Source organism: Gobius niger (assembly GCF_951799975.1).
Source record: "Gobius niger genome assembly, chromosome: 1".
Taxonomy (NCBI): Eukaryota; Metazoa; Chordata; class Actinopteri; order Gobiiformes; family Gobiidae; genus Gobius; species Gobius niger.
In genome coordinates this window covers 10,340,527-10,364,548 of record NC_136852.1, presented here as the reverse complement: position 1 = coordinate 10,364,548, position 24,022 = coordinate 10,340,527, and the positions used below count along the sequence as shown (strand labels likewise).

At 39.7% G+C, this 24,022-nt stretch overlaps 1 protein-coding gene across 1 annotated transcript in view; it reads left to right on the top strand.

Annotated features, from left to right (window-relative positions):
- The window catches only part of si (sucrase-isomaltase), a 138,626-nt gene that overhangs the window by 11,295 nt on the left and 103,309 nt on the right, over positions 1-24,022 (top strand). Inside the window, exons 2-8 of the mRNA XM_079573199.1 lie at positions 6,362-6,512; positions 10,342-10,459; positions 12,188-12,273; positions 13,734-13,854; positions 16,095-16,204; positions 17,150-17,301; positions 23,318-23,489. Of these exons, the coding sequence (XP_079429325.1) occupies positions 10,342-10,459; positions 12,188-12,273; positions 13,734-13,854; positions 16,095-16,204; positions 17,150-17,301; positions 23,318-23,489 (759 nt within the window). The 5' untranslated portion in view covers positions 6,362-6,512. The remainder of the gene's footprint in view (positions 1-6,361; positions 6,513-10,341; positions 10,460-12,187; positions 12,274-13,733; positions 13,855-16,094; positions 16,205-17,149; positions 17,302-23,317; positions 23,490-24,022) is intronic.

Here is a 24,022-nt window from a genome sequence, read left to right as displayed (position 1 = left end):
CTCCTTGGCCTTCAGTGCTAGCTCATGGAGAAGCAGAATAAATAATTATTTCGCTTCACGTTGTTATTGTGAAGCCCTTAGGTCAACTGATGTTTGAAAAAGTAATTGAAAACTGCCTCACTGATGCTGTAGGTCAGGGCAAGTCAGTTTTGTGGGGGGCCTTTTTTCGGCCGAATCTCCCTATCGTGGCCCCATGTTCTCCAAATCCCAGTGTTGCTGATCCTATTTCTCTTTATATGGGCGTTGGGGCGTCCTCTTGGACATTTGAAGTAATTGACAGTATTTTCAGTATTTTTAGGCCACAGACGACAGACAAAAGCAGCGATTAGCAAGATTTATTGACATGTATATTAGTTTGGTGATCAGACCCCAGTGGTAGACATCGATGTGTGTATGAAAGTCAGTATGGATGAACAGCTTGGAGTTAGGGATCTGTTCCCCGGAGCCTGGACACTGGTGGTGTTAGAGGATGCCCATGTAGGATGCAGCAGGGAGAAGCTGTGGGCAGAAGAGGTGGGGACGGGGCAGAGGTGGGTCGCAGCGCAGCCGGGAAGCGAACAAACCATGATTGCTGGGGCTTAGAAGCGGGACCGAGGGCGATGATTGGCTGCTACGGAGTTGCGGCTCTTACGCTGATGGGCTGAGGTGGAGGTGTGGCCCACTCGGAAGCGGTCACTGGCTGGAGGTAGGTGATGCTGAAATTAGTCTACCAGGTTGAATTAACGCCTAGGCTTCATTTGATCCCTGATTTGCGTAATCACATTTCTCAAAAACATGTTGGGGGCCAGATGTTCTATACTGGAGAGCCAGATTTTGCCCCCAGGCAAAATCTGCAACGAATACATTTGCCATTATATCTTTGCATCACCCTGTTACTGTGATACATCATGGCTCTAGAAATAGAAATATATACAAAATGTCAATATACTGCCTTTGAAGCGCAAGATTAAGAAAATGATGTTACATAAGTCGTTTGGACAGAGACACCCCGATTATTAGTAATGATGGCTCTGCTCGACAGGTCAGTTGTCATGTTTGTATGAAATGTGCTATTTTCCTTCTGTTATGTTAATTTTGTCAACAACTTGTGAATATACATTCAAAGTTTCCTCACAAGGGAATATTATTGTCACTTTATGAGGCCGAGGCAGAAGTAACAAAAATAAACAAACACGAAAAAGGATTTCAGTTTCCACAACTGAAAACTGATCATTTCCACGCATAAAGTTGAACTCTTGACCTGGTGTATAAGTGTGAAACGGTTCGAAACAAAAACATCATAAAGTGCAATGCAATTCAGAGCAGAGTAGATAAGAGGCTTTCCAAAGCAGCCGGGTGGAAGGAGACGTGTTTGTGGATCATGATTGCCTCTGTGCCAAATGAGGACTGTTACGACAGCGCCAATGGAAACCAAAAATGTTCCTTTCTAGCAGCGCTGGTTAGGGTTAGAGTGGTTTTAAAACAGCACAGGCAGAATCATAAATGCTATAAAAGAGAAAATGAGCCTTCTTATCAATCAGAAAACGCTATCACTGTTATTGAAACAAACATTACAGCAATGAGCTCTTCTCTTTGGAAATGACTGTGTCTAATTGCACATAATAATTTGTATTATAGCTATAAACTTGACTTTGCAGAGATCTTTCTGTGCTCCATAAACCAGGGTCAAAGATGAAGGTTCTCTAGGTGACATAACCAACTAATAACTGTCTATACTGTCCTTGTGAAACAAAGCAGCTTCATAAGAGGTTTACTAACATGTGCACAGGAAGCGTTGTGAGTTCAGTTTGCTGAATGTCTCTCTCCCTTCTTCACTGTCCCTAAGCCTGTTAGCAAAAAAATGGGGTCAATTCTTAAAACAAGGTCGAATACTGTACAAAATGTTAAAAAGAAATTGCTATTGATGGCTAAATAGTTTAATGTCAGATTTGCGGACACGGTGCGTCTAATTGCATTGAATGCATATAAAATACATAATTAATTAATAATTTACATGATCCCATTATCGTTCTTGCTGTGAATGCTAACAGTGCTGCATATAGTGAGGAGAGCTGGGAGGTGGGCTGCAGCCCTTTTGGGCCACCAGATAAAAAAGAAAAAAAAATATATTAAACTGTCACAAATGGGCTGTTAGGGCATGTAATTGGGCTGCAGACAAGTGGTCTGGTCTATATGAGACATTTATAAAGTCATTGGTGTCAGAAAACAAAAAAGAAAAATCTCATTGTGGTTCTCTCACTGGAGCTGCAACGTTGAACACCCAGTTGAGGTCAATGTAGCAAGTTAATTTCTGAAATGTGAGATCAATAAAAGGATTATCTTATCATAATGTAGTGACTTTATTCAATTATGGTTGTGTCAAAAATAATTATTGAACAACCAAAAGTCAGATTAAAGCGAAAGGCATTAGCGAACCATGTGTAAAACACAAATATTTTATTTGTAGTTTATGTCACACAGGAGACAAAAGTTCTTAAGTCTTCATCTGTACTTGGTCACTCAATCAAAAAACTCTAATACGTAATATGTGTTTTGGACAAGGACCGGTGACGCTGGATCTCATTGTCCAAATGATAAACTCCTGGGCTGAAGTGAGGTCCTAATACATCACTGACGCTCACCATCTGTTGTGAGAGCATTGTCAATATAGCCACCAAAGGCCCATAGTTGTTGTGACAGGCTCCATCCATGCACAAATCATACAGGCACAAAGGCAATATTAAACGAAATGAGAATTCAAATAAAAGAAGGCTGCCATTTCATTTCCCCCATTACTTTCAAAACTGCCTTTGATTGTAGCATGTAACTTATTGGGCAGTTCCAGGAATGGATTTACATTGCAGATAATAATTCTCTGTCATGACGCCTAAAGGTCGCACAGCTTCCAAAGACACACAAACCAGCGCCAGCACGCACATATAGAAGCGTGGTTGGTTGGCAGCTCTCAACGTTGAGTAGCTAGTTTTAAAGTGACTGGATCGATACAGGGGAGTGAATTGCCAATTTCAGTTTGTCCTATTGAAATAGGCTGGCGCTGCATTCTTGGGGCCTGCACATGAAATTGGAGCGGGATTGAATCTGAGAGGGAGAGTGCAGAATCTCTTTCTGGCATTGTTTTACACGTGAGTCATTACACAAGTTAAGCTTTGAACCCAATAAAACACGGCTCTTGAACAGTTCACCTGGACTGACCTAAAACTAACAGGTCATGGATTTGGTCTAAAGGAAATACAATTTTCCCAGGTCAAGTTATTAAGTACAATAATGGTACAATTCAGTGCAAATTAAGGTTTTTTCACAAGCAGTTTGTGGAAAAGACTCCAAAATCACAACAGGCTTGACCTCTGCCCGAATGACAAGATATAAGTAAGTAAGTAAAGTGCTTTATTTGTCATTGTACAACCGTACAACAAAATAGTGTTTAGGTGTTAGTCCTGAGGCGCCACGACTGATACAGGTTGACCCACAGCTGCCACTGTTTTGAAGGTCGGGGAAGCCTGGCTGGCTGCCTTCATTTCTCCTCTGATCCCTGTTTCAGAGCGTGGTGTCCTGCACTGGTCAGCTCCACCTCTGCCTTCATCTTCCTTCTGTGAACCTCCCTCCGCCCCAGTCTTTCACCATCTTCTGGGAAGAGTTTAGCATTTAATCTGTTTTATATGCACTGATCCCTGATTTATATGTGATTTACTTGTGTGATATTATGTCTCATGCTCACTGAACCCCTCTTTCCTAGCATTGTCATCTTGGAATATGCCCAGGGACCAATAAGTGTATTGATGGAATAACCTGGTCATTCATGCTCAGGATGTTCAGCTGATCTCATTCTTTGGGCACATAGTGTTGCTGAACCTAGTCCTGACCAACTGCAGCAAACCCAGATCAGAACAGTTAGTCAAATCCAGGTGACAAGTTTATGTTTGGTCAGATTTGGTCTATTCAGTATAACTACATATTTTTCTAGCTAAGGTATGAAACATTTATCCATCAGCATAATTTGTAAGGACACCATTTTCCATTACAAACGCATGTGTTGTCCTCTTGCCTACGTCACTGGTGGAAGGGTCAATAGGCCACAACACTCGAGCTCCATATTGGCAAAGCTCTCCACTCTTGTCTCTTGGCGGGAATAGCTAAATCATTTGTTCCTCTCTTTTGTGTCCATTGGCCAGGAAAAAATGCCCGAGGCCTTCACAAAACTATGCAGTGTTTTGCCCCGATGAATGCCTGACCATTAGAAAAAAAAAAACCCTGCACACTTCAAACTTCGAAGTCCTCTCTGTTGCCGTGAGCGAAATCAACAAAAAGCGCAGAGTTTGTTAAGCTGTGTCTTTGAAGCTCGCCCCAGTGCCGATGGCGTTGGACTGCAGAGAATCATTGCTCAAATGGACACTTAAAATGCTACAAATCATCCCCCCAAAACCGCACTGTCTTCTTCGGCATAACCCCCGATGGCAAATGACATGTGCATCTAGTCATATCGAATGTCAGGGACTACTTTTTCGCTTCGAGGCATAAAGTCAGTTGCCTGCTTGGTCTTGGATCACACTGCGCATGGACAGTAAGGCCATGGCTGATGGTTATTGCAGAATCACTTACAAATGGAGAGAAGAAAAAAGTTTCAAGTCATTTGTCTGAACTCGGGAAGAACAAAAGGAGAAAGCTGTATAATGAACAATTTCAGCTCAGTGATCACAAGCTGGAGTGCTGACCTAACTTGCACTTGTGCCAAGAAACGAACGATATTATGGAGCTGTTTGCATCTGAGTCAAGGAATTGAAGAAAAAAAAAACGTTTTGGGGGCTCTAATTTACATGTAATTTTCACAAGCTTAGATTTAGACCGTTCCTTTGCTTTGTGACTCAGGAGCAATGAGTGGAAGCGTTTGAGTCAGAGTGTGTTCAAAGGGAGATTGCTCATGGACTTATATGGCCTGGTCAGAAACTTCTACAAGTATAAAATGATGATTTTGCCGTTTGATGTTCTTCTCGTAAGCTTTCACTTATCCTGGATTGAAATTAGCACAAGTTTAGTCTTTCAAACTAATGTCTAACAACTGCTTGAAGTTAGTGTTCCCATACTGCCAAACTGACTTCTGAAGTATATAATCAAACTGAAGTCCGTTGAACACCTTCACCTATCACTCAACTGTCACTTATCTGTTTGCGTCACATGGTTAATATCAATGCTATTGACCTCCCTTGAGTAAATAACATCTCCCCAAGACCAGTGAGAAGGCTGAGCTCACAAAAAGTTATTTTAACAAAGCAAAATGTCATTCCCAATGACATAACATTCACAACCAGCCCACAAAACATATTCAAGGGCAATTTTTATGGTTATTATGGAAAGTAATTAAATCTTAAGTGTAATTTTCTTCCATTAATGCTTGCTATAAAAATATTATTCGTTCATTACTAAGCTTTTGACCCTGATGTAAAATTGGCTGAGCAATAAAAGTGACAGAAAAATTGTCACTTTAGTCAAATGGGACTTGACAGAGATTCTTCATACATTTCAAAATAAAATACACTAATTTATTTTAATACAAATAACTTCACTGTCTAAAAATACCAAAGAAATGAATACACATGTGTTTGCTGTGAGCGGCTCATCTCTCCTTAGACCTGACTAACTTTACTGGGATGTCTCCAGCCCGACTCCATGGAGACGGTGACTAAAGGCAGCCAAATATGAGATTTGAAAAGGTTAGGTCTCCATCCAAATCCATTCTTTGATAACTCACTGCAAAAGCAGGATTTTCTGAGTCGAGCTGGTCATTAGGAGCATGTTTTTTAATTGCTGGCAACACTAGAGTCCAAAATCTTACACACTGTTCCTTTAACATCATCTTCAGGCATAGATCGGAGGTTTATTCTCATTTGCCTTTTGAGTATAATGAACATTACATATTCTTGTGTGTTGTTTACAAAATGCTACAGCAAAAGAGCACAGTCAATTGTGGTTTGTAATTCTTTTAATTGGTTTTGTTTGTTCACTGTTTTACTTTATTTAGTTTTTTTAAAGGATAGAAAAGGACTAAAACGTAAACAATAACGTAATCAATAAAATAGAAAATAATCACAATGCTTTTTTTGTGCTAATTCATCACTAAGTATGTCTGTCAATCTGTCATTGCAGGCTAAAGATTACTAAGGATCCATTTGCTGACTCATGGCTTACATAAAATTGCATGAACATCCCCATTCTACAGCTTACTGCCAGCCAAATCCAAACGCTATCACCGCCCCCCACATGAACAACATGAGTAGACATTGTAATCAAACATGATTGATAGTAAAAGGGCGTGATATAAGGATTTTTGGTGGTACTTGTTTTCCCTGACTCTCAGTGGTTATCTGAGGTTTTACAGCTGGAGGCTCAGTGTGTGAGATTGTGAAACACAGAGAGGAGTGGTGACAAAACATCCACGGGATTACAGGCCCCTATATCTCACTACAACTGCGACCCAGCAGTACTTTGGCCAGTACTTTGCCCCACACCACAGCGCCAAGGTAAGACTTTACATGGACCGACTTATCATTTACAAAACAGTTTTGAATTGTTTTTCTTTTTGGTTTTGCAATCATTACAGTGAATGGGTGAAATAACATGGGGCATACTTTAGCTGAGATATTTTTAGAACAGAAGTGGGAGCACTGTGCAGACGTTTGGAAGCTTAAAGGCATGTCTGAATGTTGTGTTTGCCTGGTCCATGTGTTGCTTTGTTTTGTTGGTAGAATAGGAAGGTGGTTTGTAAAATGTAAGTGAAAACATTTTAAATATGAGGATAAAATAACAGGTGTTTAACTTTGTGCAAACTGTTTCAACACAAAAGATTTGATAAGTGGTCAATTTTGGATCCACAGTTTATACTCCAATCACTCCGTGGGATTTCAGTATAATTTCAATCCCAGTGCAACATTGTGATCATACAACATAATCAAACTGATGCAAATAGTACTTAGTTACATTTATTCAAGTATGTATTTCACATTATTTCATGTTTTTCTCATAATTTATGTCACTATTGAAATATGAATCAAACTAAACAGTACTCACAATGCTATAACTTTCTCCAAGTATTGTTTTTACGCTTACCTGGCTAAGTATTTGAGCCACTACTTTTTACTCTTACTTGAGTAAATGTTTTGGCTACTCAACCTACATCTGTAACTGTGCAACAACATTGTATAAATCAGGGCAATTCATTTTCATAAGGGGTCACAAAAGAAGCCTGAATTGAGTCAGACGGCCACACCAACAATAACTGAAACTTATTCCTCTCAGCTTTATCCATTGCACTAAATTTTGAATAGCTGATACATGTAATAAGTTCGGAATGGTGTTTGTAAAACACTTTACACATGACACAAGTAACCTAAAGCGCTTCACACAGTGTAGGTTTATTTTTATTTGCCCCACACACGTCACAGGACATTTCAAGGAGTACCGTATTTTCCGGACTATATGTCGCTCTTTTTTATTCATAGTTTGGCTGGGGGTGCGACTTATACTCAGGTGTGACTTATATATCAAAATATATAATTTCACATGATTGTAATTTTCACACTGACAGCCGTGAGAGGGCGCTCTTGGTTTGTGTACCAGTATCTGCTACTCCTGAAAATGGAAAAAAAAAAAAAAGGTAATCGAGCATCTGAAAGAAAGTTTGGAGTGAGTGAGAAACTTGTGAGGGACTGGCGAAAAGCGGAGGTTATTCTTTCTGCAATGAAGAAAACAAAAAAAGCTATGTGTTTTTTTCCCTCTTATACTCCAAAGCAACTTATATGTGTTTTTCTTCTTCATTATGCATTTTTTGGTAAGTGCGACTTATACTCCGAAGCAACTTATATGTGTTTTTCTTCTTCATTGTGCATTTTTTGGCTGGTGTGACTTATACTCCACAGAGACTTAAATGTGTTTTTCTTCTTCATTATGCATTTTTTGGCTGGTGCGACTTATAGTCCAGTGCGACTTATAGTCCGGAAAATACGGTAGTAACATTTTAGAGAGTCCAGTAATATGAAGTTTTATGATAACGCTATGGTCCATGAATGCCTATAACCATTGCGATTTTCCTCAACGAGACCATTCAATTTGCGATTTTCAATTGGATTGCGATTCATTGCTCAGCCCCACTACTGTATCCCGTTTTTTTTTTTTAATTGTATTATTATTTACTGTTTTATGTTCTAAACATCTGAAATATGCCTCACACACGGTTGTCTTTAATCCATTTTCTCTTTAACCCATCTGAAATGTAACTGATGTACATGGGCAGGGCAGACAGACATTTGGCTGTGTTTGCCCTCGCCCGCTCTTCACAGGACATTAAACAGCACCACTCTGAGCCTCTGAGCCTCTCACTCTCCCAAATACACCCCATCAGCCCCGACACTGTCACGTATTCACCTTGTTTTTTGTCTTTTAGCAGTACTTTGGAGTGAGGCCTAATTACCAGATTAATATGATGAGTGCCTTAAACACTTGTGTGACATTTGAGCTCACATTTTGAAACGAAATATAAATCAATGATACTGTTTTCAGCTGGTATAAATTCTCATCCGTGTCACTTGAAACAGTAAATCTGTGATCTGTGGGTGCACATTCTCCTGCAAGCCAAATTGGATAAACATAATTAGTTAAATATGAAGCATTTGCAAAATAAATTATTGCAGATATATTACCCAATTCAACCCACACCCCAACCCTAAAATCATTGTTTATCTCCAGTGGAGTAATACAGTAGCGATCAAGGATGCCAACAATTATCCAGTTTGTGAAGCAGTTGATTGTTAGCAGTTGTGAGCAATTTTCAAATTAAAGTGATAGTCTGTAAGTTTGCAAAGTGAGGAAAGATGGAGTGAAATTTGAAAGTAAATCAAATTCCTCCCCTCTAACCCTTCTTCGTTTGCAAAATGAGGAGAGCAGTAACAGAATTTTCAAAAGTAAACTATCAAGCTCCTCCCCCTCCTCTCCTGATTGGACCTGACTGGCCGGTTCACAAGAAAAGCTTGTCTCATTGGTCAACGCGGGAGGATGCTAGACTCTGATTAGTTGCTGAGATCCAGGAGGGAGGGACTTTACAAAAAAATATATATATATATATATTGTTATTTACTTAACATCAAAAAGCAAGACCAGGTGATAAATTTTGCACATTTTATCAAATTTGTTATACATTTAGACTTTCAGACTATCACTTTAAAGGTGCATTATGCAACTTCTTATGTTAGAAGAAAAGTTTATATTTGTTTGTATTTGACGTTGTACTGACCCAGTGGCTGTATGAGCGGTCAGCATGGCGCCTTTACTTTCCATCACTGTGGTCTCTTTGACGCTCCTGGATCAATTGTTTGGAAGGTTTTCTCTGCTGATGGACCCTCTCACCAGAAACCCTACAAAACCATTGATCCTGGAGTGTTGTAGAGACCGCTGTGATCGAAAGTAAAGGCGTCATGCTGACAGCTGGGTCACTACAAGGTCAAATAGGCACAAATATCAACTTTTTTTCCACATAAAAAGTTGCATAATGCACCTTTAAGTCAAAAACAGCTATTTTAAGCATCCAACGTTTCCCATATAACTTAATAGCTTTTTTTCTTTTTTCTTCTTTGTATTGCAACTTCATGTACAACCTTTTTAATCTTTAACCTGGAGGGGTCATTTACCAAGCGTTTGCTCATGTGCCAAACGGGTCGCACGTTAAAAAAAGTGGACCAACAGCCGATTCGGGGCTCTTAAACTGTAATACAGGCTGTAACAAATGGTAAATTAGGCGCAACAAGCCCACAAATAGCTATATGATTTTCCAGCTTGCACTCGCTATTAAGCACTTGTCTTGATAAATGAACCCCCCGGAGGAGATTACAGGGCAGATTTATCTTTTTCTTAATGTCCAAGACACTAAAAAGTTTACAATCAATACTACTAAGTGTGCCACTCTTTAATACTGTATCTGAGGTCCAGTCACATAGATCCATGGTTTTCCTTTTCATTCTCAAGCATCGAGCACAATATATAGCAGACTCTCCACAATCACAATTCCAGCTGTTGGTCAAAGTACAGGCATGTTTGGGTTAATTTGATTAGCCCTCTTCATCAGCCTTACCAAGCACTGATTATATAAAATTATCTACCATATAATTTCCTCCTGCCAAGAGCCTTTCTTACATTTACTTGATTTAATTATACTGTAATTTATGTGGCTACATTGAATGATTTTGTGTGCTTCTCACCTCAGTGGTGGGGCTCATTGGGCTGTTCTCAGAGACTTTCCCTGTAGAAGCTGTCATGACTCGGTGTTAATGGTTTTGGCGCCTGTGCTTCTGTGTTTCGTAGATGGGGAGGCGGCGCTTCTCGACACTGGAGGTGGTGCTCATCTTGATGTTCATTCTCATGACAATAGCTGCGGTCGCGCTCATCGTACTCTATGTCACTGACCCAGGAAAAAACAATCGTGAGTAGCCACAAGTGCTTTCCTGATGGGGTGACGTGCAGTGGGGCTGAGTGGGGCATCTCCAGTTCAAACGCTGTAGTGCCTACTCGTTTGAGTCACATGGAAGGAAAAGGGAAGAAATCTCACCTATGTATAACATGTATCACATATAATCCTGTCAAATTACAGTAGGAATTGCTTTAAAACAAACAAATAATACATTAAGGACAAAAGTTGTGGTTCTATGTAAAACTGACTGTAAATAATTGGGCAAAACATACATCTTGCCACTCCAGACTTAGCGCATTTAAGTGGGTTGAGACACATACATTTTCCTCCAACCAGATCGACTCCGCGTCCAGGAGAGTGGTTGTGTGGGGTGAACATGTGCTTTTGTTTTGCTTCGCGTTCACGCCAAGCGCGGGCCGATCCGCGCCACAGCGGACGCTGTAGCTCTTTTTCTCTCGAGACGTGAACATCGTTTAGCTCAAGATGGGGTAAATAAAGTTTTTAGTTTGACCTGTGAGAGCCTAAGGCTTAAGAAAGAATGCAAGACAGCGAAATGTAAACGAGGAAGTGAATGTTTCCGTGTTTCCATCAGTGCAGTCACCTCCTCTTGTGACGCCCCCTCACAGGTGGCGGAGGCGAATGGCACATATAGCGTCGCCACTCGGAAAATAATTTGCCAAGAGCCTGCGCCGCCCCGTGCGCCGCCACAAGATCTGGCCCATTGTGTCAAATGGAGCCTAGTCATTTACATTTGAGTTGTTTTGACTCGTTAAAGTGATAGTCTGTAAGTTTAAATATTACACAAATTTAATAAATTGTGTATAATTGACCGTCTGGGTCTGAATGTTAAGATAACATAATATTAAATAATAATATTTTTGTTAAAGTCCCTCCCTTTGCTAATATCAGCAACTAATCAGAATCCACAGGATACCACTTTGACCAATGAGACAAGCTTTTCCTGTAAACCGGCCTGTCAGGTATAATCAGGAGAGAAGGGGGAGGAGCTTGATTGTTTACTTTTGAAAATTCTGTGTTACTCATTTTGCAAACTAGGAAGGCCTTTACTTTCAGATTTCACAATATCTCTCCTTACTTCGCAAACTTACAGGCTATCACTTTAAGATTCAGCTGGGCGTTTGATCAAGATTATTTTGCCTGTTCTGAGATGTTTCTGACTCGTTTCGATACGTTTAGTCTTTATTTCAGGTTATTACTTGCCAATGGTGTAAGAAAATTGCTCTTGTCCCACTGGCAGTTTTACTTTCTTATTTCAAGCGAGACGACCTCAGCACCAGTGAGAAATGTCCTCAAACTAGCAAAGTAAAATGGGTCAGTTCAGGAAAAGTCTGAGTGAAAGAAAACCACTGAGAGCAAGATCAATATTCTCAATTCAAGCAATTTAAACCCATGCTTGATAGTTTTTGTTTCATAGGTGCTTGTAACACAGTTCACTATGCATAAATGGGTTGAATTTAATCTAAATAAAGAATGCTGCAGACTACATGTAACCATATTTTTTATTTTATTTGTTAATGGCTGTGTAAGTGTTTGGTTGCATCATGTTAAGCTAGCACATTAGCTCAATAGCGTCAGGACTAGTCTTGTACCACCACATTGTAGCAATTAGTGCTGCAATTCAAAAACTAAAGTAAGTTATAGACAGTCACTGCAATTAACTTACTTTTTGTGCTGGATTTTGGGGAGATTTGTAGAAAGTGTGTTGTTCTCTCTTGGCAGAAAGCACCAACACCTTCAAGCCTGAGTGTCCAAATATCCCTCTGGCTGAGCGAGTAGACTGCTACCCTGATGCTGGAGCCTCAAAGGTAAGCTATTTTTGTCCAAAATTCCGAGCCAAAAATTCTGTTTACTCATGGAAATACAGTATCAAAATTTACTTTACAAGCCCATGGAGCCTGCTGTAACAATGTCTGCAATACAGTATAGGTTAACTAAAGCTTTGTGGCTAGAGTTTATGATAAGCTTTAACCGCTTAACTTATGGGTTGCCTTAACCTGTCATGTTTAAAATCTGGCAACCTAATTTTTTTGCAGTAGAATCACCACCACTGTAAACACGATTTGTGATAAAAAAATAAATTAAAAAAACTGAGTGGCGACAGTGGCAGCTTAAAGAAGAACTAAGTAACTTGTTTACCTTAATAAGTCCTTTTCGTAGTTGAAAATTGGGGGGTCTTTCATCTCCCCGTGGTGTCTCTGTCCAGAAAACCACAATTGCAACTTTCCCTGCTCCGGGAGGAGCTACACTACACACTACACACTAATGGAATCACGAAGAAGAAGCTATCAGGCTAACGGGCAAAGCTAACTGTGGGCTAGCACCACTTAAACAGTATTTACAGCCAAGTTTGATTGAAAAAAAATATCTCCATCGTGTAATTGGATGTACAATATCCCTCTATCCCTTTGTCTTTTCTGTCAGCGTAGTATTTACTCTCATGGACAATTAATGAGTAAAAAAACGCGACATGCTACGACAACGAGTGTGGTGCTTACGGCCTCTGGGGGCATGAGTTACTTAGTTCTGCTTTAATTTTCATTGATAACACGCATTAAATGAATCTAAATGGGCATTATCTTCTGTTTTTTTTTTGGGGGGGTAAGATCACTTTTAAAAGTAATTGCTGAAGTGTCCTTACTCATCTAATAAACTGAGTTGGCGATAAACAAATTGGTCTTTGCTGAGAGTTTAAGGGGAAAATTAAGATATATGTAAATACTCAAATTACAAGCAACATAAGGGGACTAGCCAACTGCATCTGTAAAGTTGGACATCCGGCTTTTCCTTTCTGCTACCCAGGATCAGGTGCACAGGTGTTTGGCCACTGCAGCTGCGCTTGAAACAGGGAAATGGGTCATCTTGAAAGAGAGGAGTTGGGTTAAGGGGCTACTAGATCGATTAGGCTGTGTAATACTGTATATTCTTGTGTGGGAGGGGCTAACTGGGAGGAATGATAGTTGTATTGTACTTGTATTCATTCTCTGCACTGTCCTATTTATTTTTGTATTTTAGGTCAGGCCAGTTTATTACACGTTGTTGATTTGTTGTTTTATGTGTGACTAATGTATGCAGCTGATAAACTGATTTTTCTCAGGGATTAATTAGGTATATTGTATTTTATAGGCTACTAGATTACCTCGACACTTGGTACTGTGAATGTATCTAATGTTTTCAGTACATTTTCAGCAAACATTGTCAAAATAAGTCTTTTTTAAATGTAATATTGTCATGTCGTTTGAAAAATTGCCTTCACATGATTTGACAGCAACAATGTGAGGCACGTGGCTGCTGCTGGAGCCCCCTGGATGAAAGGAATGTCCCCTGGTGCTTCTTCTCCACGAATCACGGATACACAGTGGAATCGGTGGATCAATCCAATCCTAATGGTAAAAAAAAAAACCTCTTATTCCTCTGACTATTTCCACACCGCTTCTTCCTCTCGCCCAAACTAAAATATTTGACTTCCAGTTTAGCTTAACCCCGTTCTCCAAGTCGAACAAGCATTGCGTTCCATCAATCTTTCCGTCGTCTCCATTCCCCACTTACTTCGCCGTGGGCATAAGTTTCTGTGAAAAATGACGTGGATGGCATATCAGAAAACATGATTGACTTTGCAGCATGCAGGTTTTTCCATTTTCTGCTTGATTTCCCCGCCTCGTGCCAACCCAGTTATTGTGTAAAGAACAGAGATTCATTGGACATTTTTTATATATAAATGTGCACCCGCGAGGCCGTAATGGCGTGAAATCATTTTAAAGAGAAAAATGTATTGGCGGAGAGTTGTTTTGGTGTGGTAAAGGTGGTTAAATTGAAAAATGGGGAGTGCTTAGAAGTGAGAGAAGCGCTTATCAACGACATCGATTTCCTCTGCCTTGTTATTCAGCAGAGATACTTCGCTGCGTTAATGAAAGACTTATATAATAACATAAATTGTCTTCAAATATTTTACATACATCACTGGAGGCTGCTATGCAAATAAGAGACATTTCCCTCTGAGCCCTTACTGTGCCTCAACTCTGTAAGGCGTCCTTTGATCACAATGGAGAATTGTACGCATGGGAATATGAACGTCTTCTAAAGATATTAATCTCATTTTGCGCATTTCGTTTGAAATTATTTTCAGCAGTAATGTTTTATTGGCAGAAGACTGTAGCTGTAGTGTCTTCACAAAACACCTCGGAGACGGTTGATGGAGACACAAAATAAAGCGCACACGTCGTATGAATGTTTCACGAAATAATACTAAAATCTTTGCAAAACACGTGGTAAAACAATACAAAAACTTACGGCATTACCTTATTCATGTTTTCAGGGTGGATGTAGCATGTAGCATGGATTCTGTTTACACTCAGGAGCATAAACATAATACTAATAGACTCACTCCTCCCCGTTTGCCATTCTAACTAAGTTTGAGGGGGAAATCATGGTGGATTTACAGACCCCTCCTACCCTGCTGTGACGGAACATGTTCCTAAAAGGGCAGGATCTTCACTGTCGACTCGCGGGGCGCATAGTTTTCTAAAGATTTCTAAAAAAAATCTTACAAAAAACAGCCTGATTTAATTGTAACTAACCCAGCGTTATCACAGGGGCAATATCTAGCTGTAGAAAGTTCTAAAAAAAAAATCAGAAATCAGGCTTTACAGTTGCTTAAAATGTGTGGAAAGTACAATGCTAACTAATAGAAAACTAGCTAGTTTTGCCGCCCACATATGGAGGTACTCCAGCCATGAGGGACAATGTCGGCCCCTAGAGTCATGGTCTTAAAGCAGTACAACCAGCAGCCATTGCTCAGGAGTCGGGACCGCGAAACTGGAAGTAACTAACTTTTTTTTTTTTACTTAAATTATAGAAAACCGTGAATTATTTAATTATACAGGATCAAAATGATTCCATAACTTTTTGCAACATTTTAAAACGATTTTAAACGTATGAAATGACTTATGAAATATTTTGCAAGTGTTTTGTGGCCACTGATAAGACAATCCTAATAGTTCATGACTGACAGGTTCTTTTCAACGTTTTTTTAAGGTGAATGGTTCGGACCGAATCTCAACTGTGAAAAGAGACAGATTTTTTTCTTTTAGTCAATTTTACCCCGAACGAACACAAGAATCAGCCCAACAATGGAGCAGGCGACACAAGTGAAAGTGGCAGAATCTTTGAATATGTTGTGGCACAGGATTTTATTCACAAATATGTTTTTCAAAGTGTAAATATAATCCCTATTGTAGTTTTAGATTATTTAAATTTAAAAAGTGTGCCTTTTATCTATCACATCTTAGATATTGTGAGTTATCAAAATGTTACATTTAAAAGAGCCAGATGGCTCTTTCAAATGAACGGATCCCAAAGACTCGGCTCCCAGAAAAGAGCCGTCAATCCCATCACTAAATCCTAATTTAAATGACTGTTTTAACACATTTATTTGCACTACTTGTGATCACATCTATATTCAATAAGCAGTGATTTTTAAAGAATGAATATGAAACAGTTTAACTTGTGAGCCTTAGGTGGAGGGTTAGTTTACTTGTTACTAATTTGTGAACTTTTTTGTGAACTGACAATGGCAATATTCTGATTCTGACTGTTGCAAGTTTAATCATATTGCGTTTTTGTGCTGCAGCACTGAAAGCCACGCTAAGAAGAATGCCCTCCCCATCCTTGTTTGGGGCAGACATCGAGGAGCTGGCACTTTACGCAGAAATGCAGACACCAAAACGACTCCATTTTAAGGTAAAAGTCGATGCCATATGGGACACAATCAAAGTCTATTGTGAGGTTGTCGGCCATAAAAAGCTCTCCCTACTCTAAGCCAACAAAAGCACCTGCTCTTTTATGACAGTACAAGGTTTGTGGTGTGAGTGAACAGCTGTCAAATCAGGTTGGTTTAATGGTTAATATTTTACAGATAAAGGAAGACGTGCTTGTTTTAATATAAGGCCATATTTTAAATTAGAGCATGTGTTATTGTAACCATGAGCTATAGTGATATTACAGTGAAAATAACACACCCATAAAACACAGCTCAGAAAAGTCAAAGTCAGTGTTAATTTCGTCGACTAAAATATTTAGTCTTAATTTTAGTCAAAGTGATATTTTTGACGACTAAAACTAAATTAAAAGTTGTTCATGAGACTAAAACTATGACTAAAATGTCCAGATATTTTAGTAGAAAAATAAGACTAATTAAAAGCTCTGAGCTTTGTTCATGTGGAGCAGCTCCATTAAGCAGAGGAACAAGATTAAATATGAATATAATGAATATTATCAATGCAAAGTCGACTAAATTAGTCTTAAATTTTGTCGCCCAAATTTAGTTGCAATTTTAGTTGACTAAAACTAGACTAAAATTGAAACAATTTTGTTGACTAAATCTCAACTAATATTAAATTACATTTCAGTCAAAAGACTAAAACTAAATTAAAATATGTTGGCAAAATTAACACTAGTCAAAGTCAGTGGTTCTCAACTGTTTTTTTTTTAACAAAAAAAATAGCTGTAGATTTGTTATGCTGAGACAAACCGTGCATGTAGTGTATGTACAACCATTACATTGTTGCTCTGATCAACCCACACTTTGTCGTTAAACTTGTGAACAAAATTGCTGATCCTGAGTGCCGAGGACCGACACAAATGTGCAGGCCGCACTGTGAACGCGCGGCTGTTTCCTCTCCTCAGATCTACGATCCCCAGCGGCAGAGGTTCGAGGTCCCACATGAGCACATCAGGGGGCTCAACGCTCAGCCATCCAGCCCCATCAGCGACACCATGGAGATCACACACAAGCCCTTTGGCATCACTGTGCGCAGGAGTGAGAACAAAAAAGTCCTGTGAGTACGCCGCCACTTCCACATGCGTGCGAGAGAAAGGGGGAATTAACGTGGCAATATATTATTCAAATGCGGGAAGATAACAAACCACTACACATGTATTAGGTATGTGTTAAACAAATTCCCAATGCTGTCAAACATAATCCAGTGTAATATAAAACAATACCTGTTTGCGTTTTCATTTGATATGGACATCACAGACGCATTGTTTTAGTGTTATAGCACACGTGAGCTTGTCTTGGCTGATCAGTGAGAAACTGAATGCTGACACTATCAATGACGATCAATGACTTTTACAATCTTCCATTTTGAAGAGAGTGTCATATTGTGAGTCAGTGCTTTTGTGTTTATCGCCTGACACATGCTGTTGTCAAAACTATAACCTCTCCTATAGCTTCTGACACGCTCAGTGAGTGACGGGCAGATGGAAGAGTGAACCTTCACAAGTTGCAGCCACAGTGTTCAGTTATCTCTTGCAATTAACTTAAAGGATCTGTGTCATGCTATTTTAGCCATTCCAAAGTAAAGTATAGGATAGCATTTTTATGATCCACCGCGTGTTTTTATTATGTGATTGGCGTTGGTTATAAAAGTTAATCCACATTGATTCTGGCGAAGGTTCACCAAGTATCCATCAAGTGACAGTCACAGAAAAACACTATTTTGGCTGATAGCCGCTGAGAATATTATATTACAATCTTATTTATCCAGATCAACCACCCCTACAAATATGAACTGGACAATGGTAAAGGGCAGCAAACATAGCAACACAAAAAAGCAATACATGGCTTATGCATTTAAATTATGCAAGCCATCAGGCATAAATAAATAGTTATGTCTCTCTATCATCAGTCTGCTCTATTACTGTAAAGGCTACCAACAGTGCCTTTGTAACATACTATTATATACAGCACAGGAACTGATGTTTTAATGTAATACACACAGACAGGAGCCAATGTTATATCCGAACACGTATACTTCTTTTACAAAGTACAGCAGAAAGAGTCATTTCTTTCTATCACTACATTCATCAAGATAAAACCTCCTATGTATGGGAGCGTTATCTTCAATCAGCTATTTACGTACATGCTTCGTATATATTTAAATGGACGTGGCTTTTTTTCTTACTACTCTTTACTACATTTAAGGTGTTACAGCTGTGGGGTAAGATAGTCCAGAATAAGTCTCTGCATTATCATCTAGTCAAATGGTCGTCATTACATTATACTGTTCCAGCACATGTTCTCAACCACATAATCCAAGGAATGTGCTTCTCTTAACAACTGCACAACTTTCCACTTCTATTATGATAGTGACTGCTTTACAACATGGAGATATTATAAATGATAATGATTTATGATTAATGATACACTGTTGTCCGTATCAGTTTTAACCCCATTTTATTGACTCATAAAAATGCTAAACTAATAAATCCGCTTTTTCTCTTTGGCCCGATGAATTTATAAACCTGATACAGTGATGTCATTTTTGGCTGGCTTATATTGTCACTTCTCATAGATACAGACGGCATCTATAGAATTTAACATTCCTGACAAGAACCAGGAAATACGACCATATTAGTCCAGTGCTCCGGTCTCTGCACTGGCTTCCTGTCACTCAGAGAATAGACTTTAAAACAGCTCTGCTTGTCTTTTCATGGTTTAGCACCAAAGTACATCGCTGACATGTTACAGCCGTATGAACTATCTCGGGCCCTGATAACTTCAGGGAGGGGTCTCCTGGTGGTTCCCAGAGTCAATGATAAACACGGTGAGGGTGCGTTTCAGTTTCATGCAGCTAAAATTTGGAACAGAGTTGAGACAGGCCTCAACTCTGACAATGTTCAAATCCAGGCTGAAAACAGTTCTTTTTGCCGATTCATATGACAACTGAAAGTATTTTTTCTGCACTCTAGCCTTTTACTGTAATTGTTAAATTTTATGTTGATGTTTTTATTGATTCTATTTGCTTTCTTGTATTTATGCAACTATGAAGCACTTTGAATTGCCTTGTGTATGAATTGAGCTCTACAAATAAACTTGCCTTGCCTTGCCTTGCCTATATGGTCAAGTTCAAAGCAGCCAGAGGGGGAAGACACCATTACTTTAACAAATGATGAATTATGAATATATTTTTCTACTACTAATTAAGACACAGTGACATGGAGAGGAGCAAACCGTCCATAAATACTTAATAAACGGACAATGCTACAAGGCAGCTAACGTTAGCCTCATGCTGCATATGCTAACGTTAGCCTCATGCTGCATATGCTAACGTTAGCAACGAGTGATGTTTTTCGCTTCTACAGAACAATTTGCATAGGAAAAAAAACATCCATATGGACCCCTTGTATGCCGCGTTGCCGTCTGTATCTATTGCAGAAATAAGAAACGAGGCGCCAGGCTTAAAAAAAATAATGTCAGTGTCACTGGCGGCCCATTTTTCAATCATCACCAAGTGAAATTATCCTGCCCTATTACTGTAAAAGGTTACCAATAGTACCTTTGTAACACACTATTATATGCAGTACAGAAACTGATTTGAATGCAATACACACAGTCAATGTTATATCCAAACACGGTCTTATACAAATACAGAGATATGGCGTACAGCAGAAAGGGTCATTTCGTTCTATCTATCACTACATTCATCAAGATAAACTGCAAGACTCGATTTCGGGATAGTGACATCATAAAGTTAACTCCTACGTGCAGTATGTTTTTGTATGTGTTCAGAGATTGAAATCTATCTACACAGTCAGCACAGCAAGGACAGGCGTTATCTTTTATCAGCTATTTACGCACATGCTTCGTATATTGAAATGGACTTGGCTTTTTTTTTACTTCTCAACATTTAAGATTTACTGCACGGAGGTGTCACAGCTGTGAGGCAAGATGGTCGAGAATAAGTCTCTCTGCATTATCATCTAATCAAATGGTCATCTTTACATTATAATGTTCTATCAACAACGTAATCCAAGGAATGTGCTTCTCGTAACAACTGCTGCAACTTTCCAATTCTGTTGTGATAGTGACTGTTTTATAACATGGAGATAAAACAATGAAGAGCCTATTAAACTGATATTGCTCTATCTGTAATAAACCGTTGTCCGTATCAGTTTTAATCCCATTTTATTGACACATAAAAAGGCTAAATGTTCGCCCTTTGCATTAATAAATCCTCTTTTGATCTTTGGTCCGATGAACTTATAAACTTGATAGCGTCATGTTTTGTGGTCTGGATGCCATGTGAGCAGTGTTATATTTGCCTACAAACTTTTAATTCAGTTGATGTCTTTGTTTTTGTCAGGTTTGCTTATTTTGTCACTTTGGATAGATACAGACGGCACCAATACGGCTGTTAATTATGTGAATAGTTCAAACAGTGGTTGTGAGTTTGGTTTGCGTTAATAAGCTGTTCTGAAAGGTAGCATGTTGTTCTTTTTTTTTTTTTGCTATTGCTCGTTGTTGTTTTGTTCCCTTTTACATTGATTGTATGCGAAATGAAATGTTTTATCATATTGAATTGGGGGTAGGTGCTCATAAGCTTCTTGCTTCAGCCCACTCCGTTTGAGCAAAATGTATGCTCAAATTTAAAAACAAAATAAACAAAAAAAAAAGGATATTTATGGTCATGTTCCAAGCAGCCAGAGAGGGAAAACGACATTACTCTAAAAAATGCTGAATTATGAATATTTATTTTTCTAAATTAAGACACAGAGACATGGAGAGGAGCACAGTGGTTCAACAGCCCATAAATACTTAAAAAACGGAAAATGCTACAAGGAAGCTAAAGTTAGGCACATGCAACATATGCCAACATTAGCAACAAGTGATGTTTTTTCGCTTCTACAGAACAATTTGCTGTGAAAAACTGTATTGTGCTTAATATGTTCATAGTCCAACAGAAAACAGATACATTGTGATTCCATGAGAGGTTTTCTTACCCCTAGACTGGGCCACACCTTGGATGCCGTCTGTATCTATTGCAGATGGGTGGCACACTCACTTCTACAGAGATATACTTTGTGCCCCAGGAAAATCTGTCATGAAAACCCTTTTCAGATAATTGTTGAGTCCAGCTTGTTATCCAAACAGCATATGTTGGCGACAATAATATGGGTAGACCTTATAGACGGCTTTCCGCTGGCCTGACTATAATTGGATTCCTCCACGATTTTGCCCACTCGCCTCTCTTTCCTGTTATGCTGCATGTAGTTGTTATTAAGATAGGGTGACCAGATGTCCCCAGTTTACCCGGGACAGTACCAGTTTTGAAGCCTCGGTCCCATGTTCCCTTGGATTTCTCCAAAACCATTGATTTGTCCCAATTTTATACAAGTTCTGTCCCAGTTGTTCAAGTTTTTTTTTAAGTTTTTTTTTTTTTTTTACCAATGCCATGCCAGAAGCAGCAGTTTTTACATGAAACTTGCCGGGCCAGATCTTGTGGTTCATAGCGCAGGCTGTAGAGAAGACGAGGACGCTCCTTGCAATCTTCAAATGATACCTGGCGCAAAAAGTGGGCAGGACAGGAGGGGGGGCAGACTCGCATTGCGATGTTGCGGTGTCGCCCCCTCCCCATGCTTACCCCAGACCTGCGGAAGGCGGTGGGTTGCGAGGGGGGGTTCTCTTGTAAACGCGTAACATGCGTGATGCAACGCGCAATGTTTAGTAAAGATTAAAGAAATAAAACTGTCCCTCCGCTGCTGCAGCCACTCGCTGCAGATCCAAGATGAGCGGGCGGGGACAGAGAGGCAGCAGCCTTAATGCGCAAAGTTACGAAATGTACAGGATTTAATTGATCAGAAACTGTCATATTGGCTGCGGAGGAGTTGCAGAGTTATGCAGCAGTTGCAAGAAAACTGTATCGTATTGGAACATTTGCGCTACAGCTGCAGGATTCTTGGAGCGGCTGAATTGGAGAAGAAAAAAGAAGTTGCTATGCCCCCTGAGCTGTGGCTACACAGGGCGCATCATCAGGTGGTAAAGACTGACACACGATGGAAATGTCTCCTTAAAACGCAGATTAGACCTGATGTTGTGGCACTTGATGCATATGTGGTTTATTTATGGAAAACTTTTGTTGTTTTGGTGTTAGAGGTGTGCACGTTGATCTACTGTAGAAAGTAAGCCTGTGCGTAACCTACGCTCGAACAGACTTTTCAAGGCAATTTCGCTTTTGTTTTCAATTTGACGTCGATTCTAACGTAGAAGACAAGTCAGCGCGATGTAAAGAGGAACATAATGTGAAGGTTGCCATACAAGAGTAGCGCGAGTGCTGCTTGTTATGAACCACGCCTCAGTCGGCCTCTTTTTCTTAAATAACGCCCTTTCCCTAGCAGCGCAGCCTTTAGCGCAAAACCTGCGCCACATGCAAGATCGCGTGTGTACCCCGTTGCGTTTAGAGTTGCGCACGGATTGCGCCAGTCACAAGATCTGGCCCACCGACTTTTGGCCAGGTGTGCCGTATCCATAGAGACTGAACCAACAAAAAGGTAGTAAAAAGTCTATGGTCCATTTGACTGACATCAGACTTTAACAAACAAGTTTGCCGTTCAACTTTGGGGGATTGAGTCCTGATTTTTTATATGGAACCTCAGGTCACCCCATATTAAGATCTGGTGCTGGCATGATATCTCCACTACAAAAACAGTGAGACACGCAATAAAAAAGACAGAAAACATGCAAGGAGGTTCCAACTCAGGCCCATCCTATAGACCTTGTGCTTGTCTTGAACCAGCGAAGTATGTCTTGTTTGGAAGCTGAGAGATTTCGCACCCAGAAGGCTTATTACAGCTTGATGGGCCGTTCCATCTCGCCATTCGTTTTTTTTTTTTTTTCTTCCTCGCTACAGTTCATCTCCTTCACACATCTTGTTCCCACTTTGTCTTCGCACAGTATCGCGCTTGAATCTCTCGCACATTCTTCATTCTATTCTCTCAAACAGTTCAAACGTCCTCATCCTGACCCTGGCCCCTCTTGTTAAGCTCCCCTCATTTTTTTGTGAATATTTGCAGGTTCGACACCACCATGGCCCCGCTGGTGTTTGCCGATCAGTACCTACAGATTTCCGCCAAGCTGCCGTCCCATAACATTTACGGGCTGGGGGAGCACGTACACCAGAATTTCCGTCATGACACCAACTGGAGGACCTGGCCCATTTTCTCAAGAGATGCTTTTCCCAACGGGGTGAGAAATGTTCACTGTTTTGCAAGCGGGTTTTGGCAACATCAGTATGGATCTTCTGGCATCTAGGTGATTTAGAGAAATTTAGCAATGCAAAATTGCTGAAAATATTATCAGTTCCTTTTCCTCAGGTTGTGGCATAGGTTTGTACCACTTACGATACATCAGTTACGGTTCGAACACAGAAAACAAGTAGGTAGAGGCCCTATAAAATGGGTTTAAAAATGTTGTATTTCTGCAGTCTAAATATGATTTTGAGTTTTAGTTTCTAGAGATTCATCCACATTGACGCCTGGTGGGACATTTTGTGAGATTGTTTGGAATGTTCTGCACTGTAGGGCAGGGGGAGAGAGAAAAACAATGACAATCTGTTATTGAAATCCCAATTCCAATTAAAATGTGGGATTTTATTTATAAATTAAACTGTGTCAACGTTTGCTGAATAAATGCTGCAATTTTGTGATTTTTTTATATCCACTGAAATCAATGTGTTTCCTCATCGTAGACCTTATGGAATACTGTATTGGCATATTGTA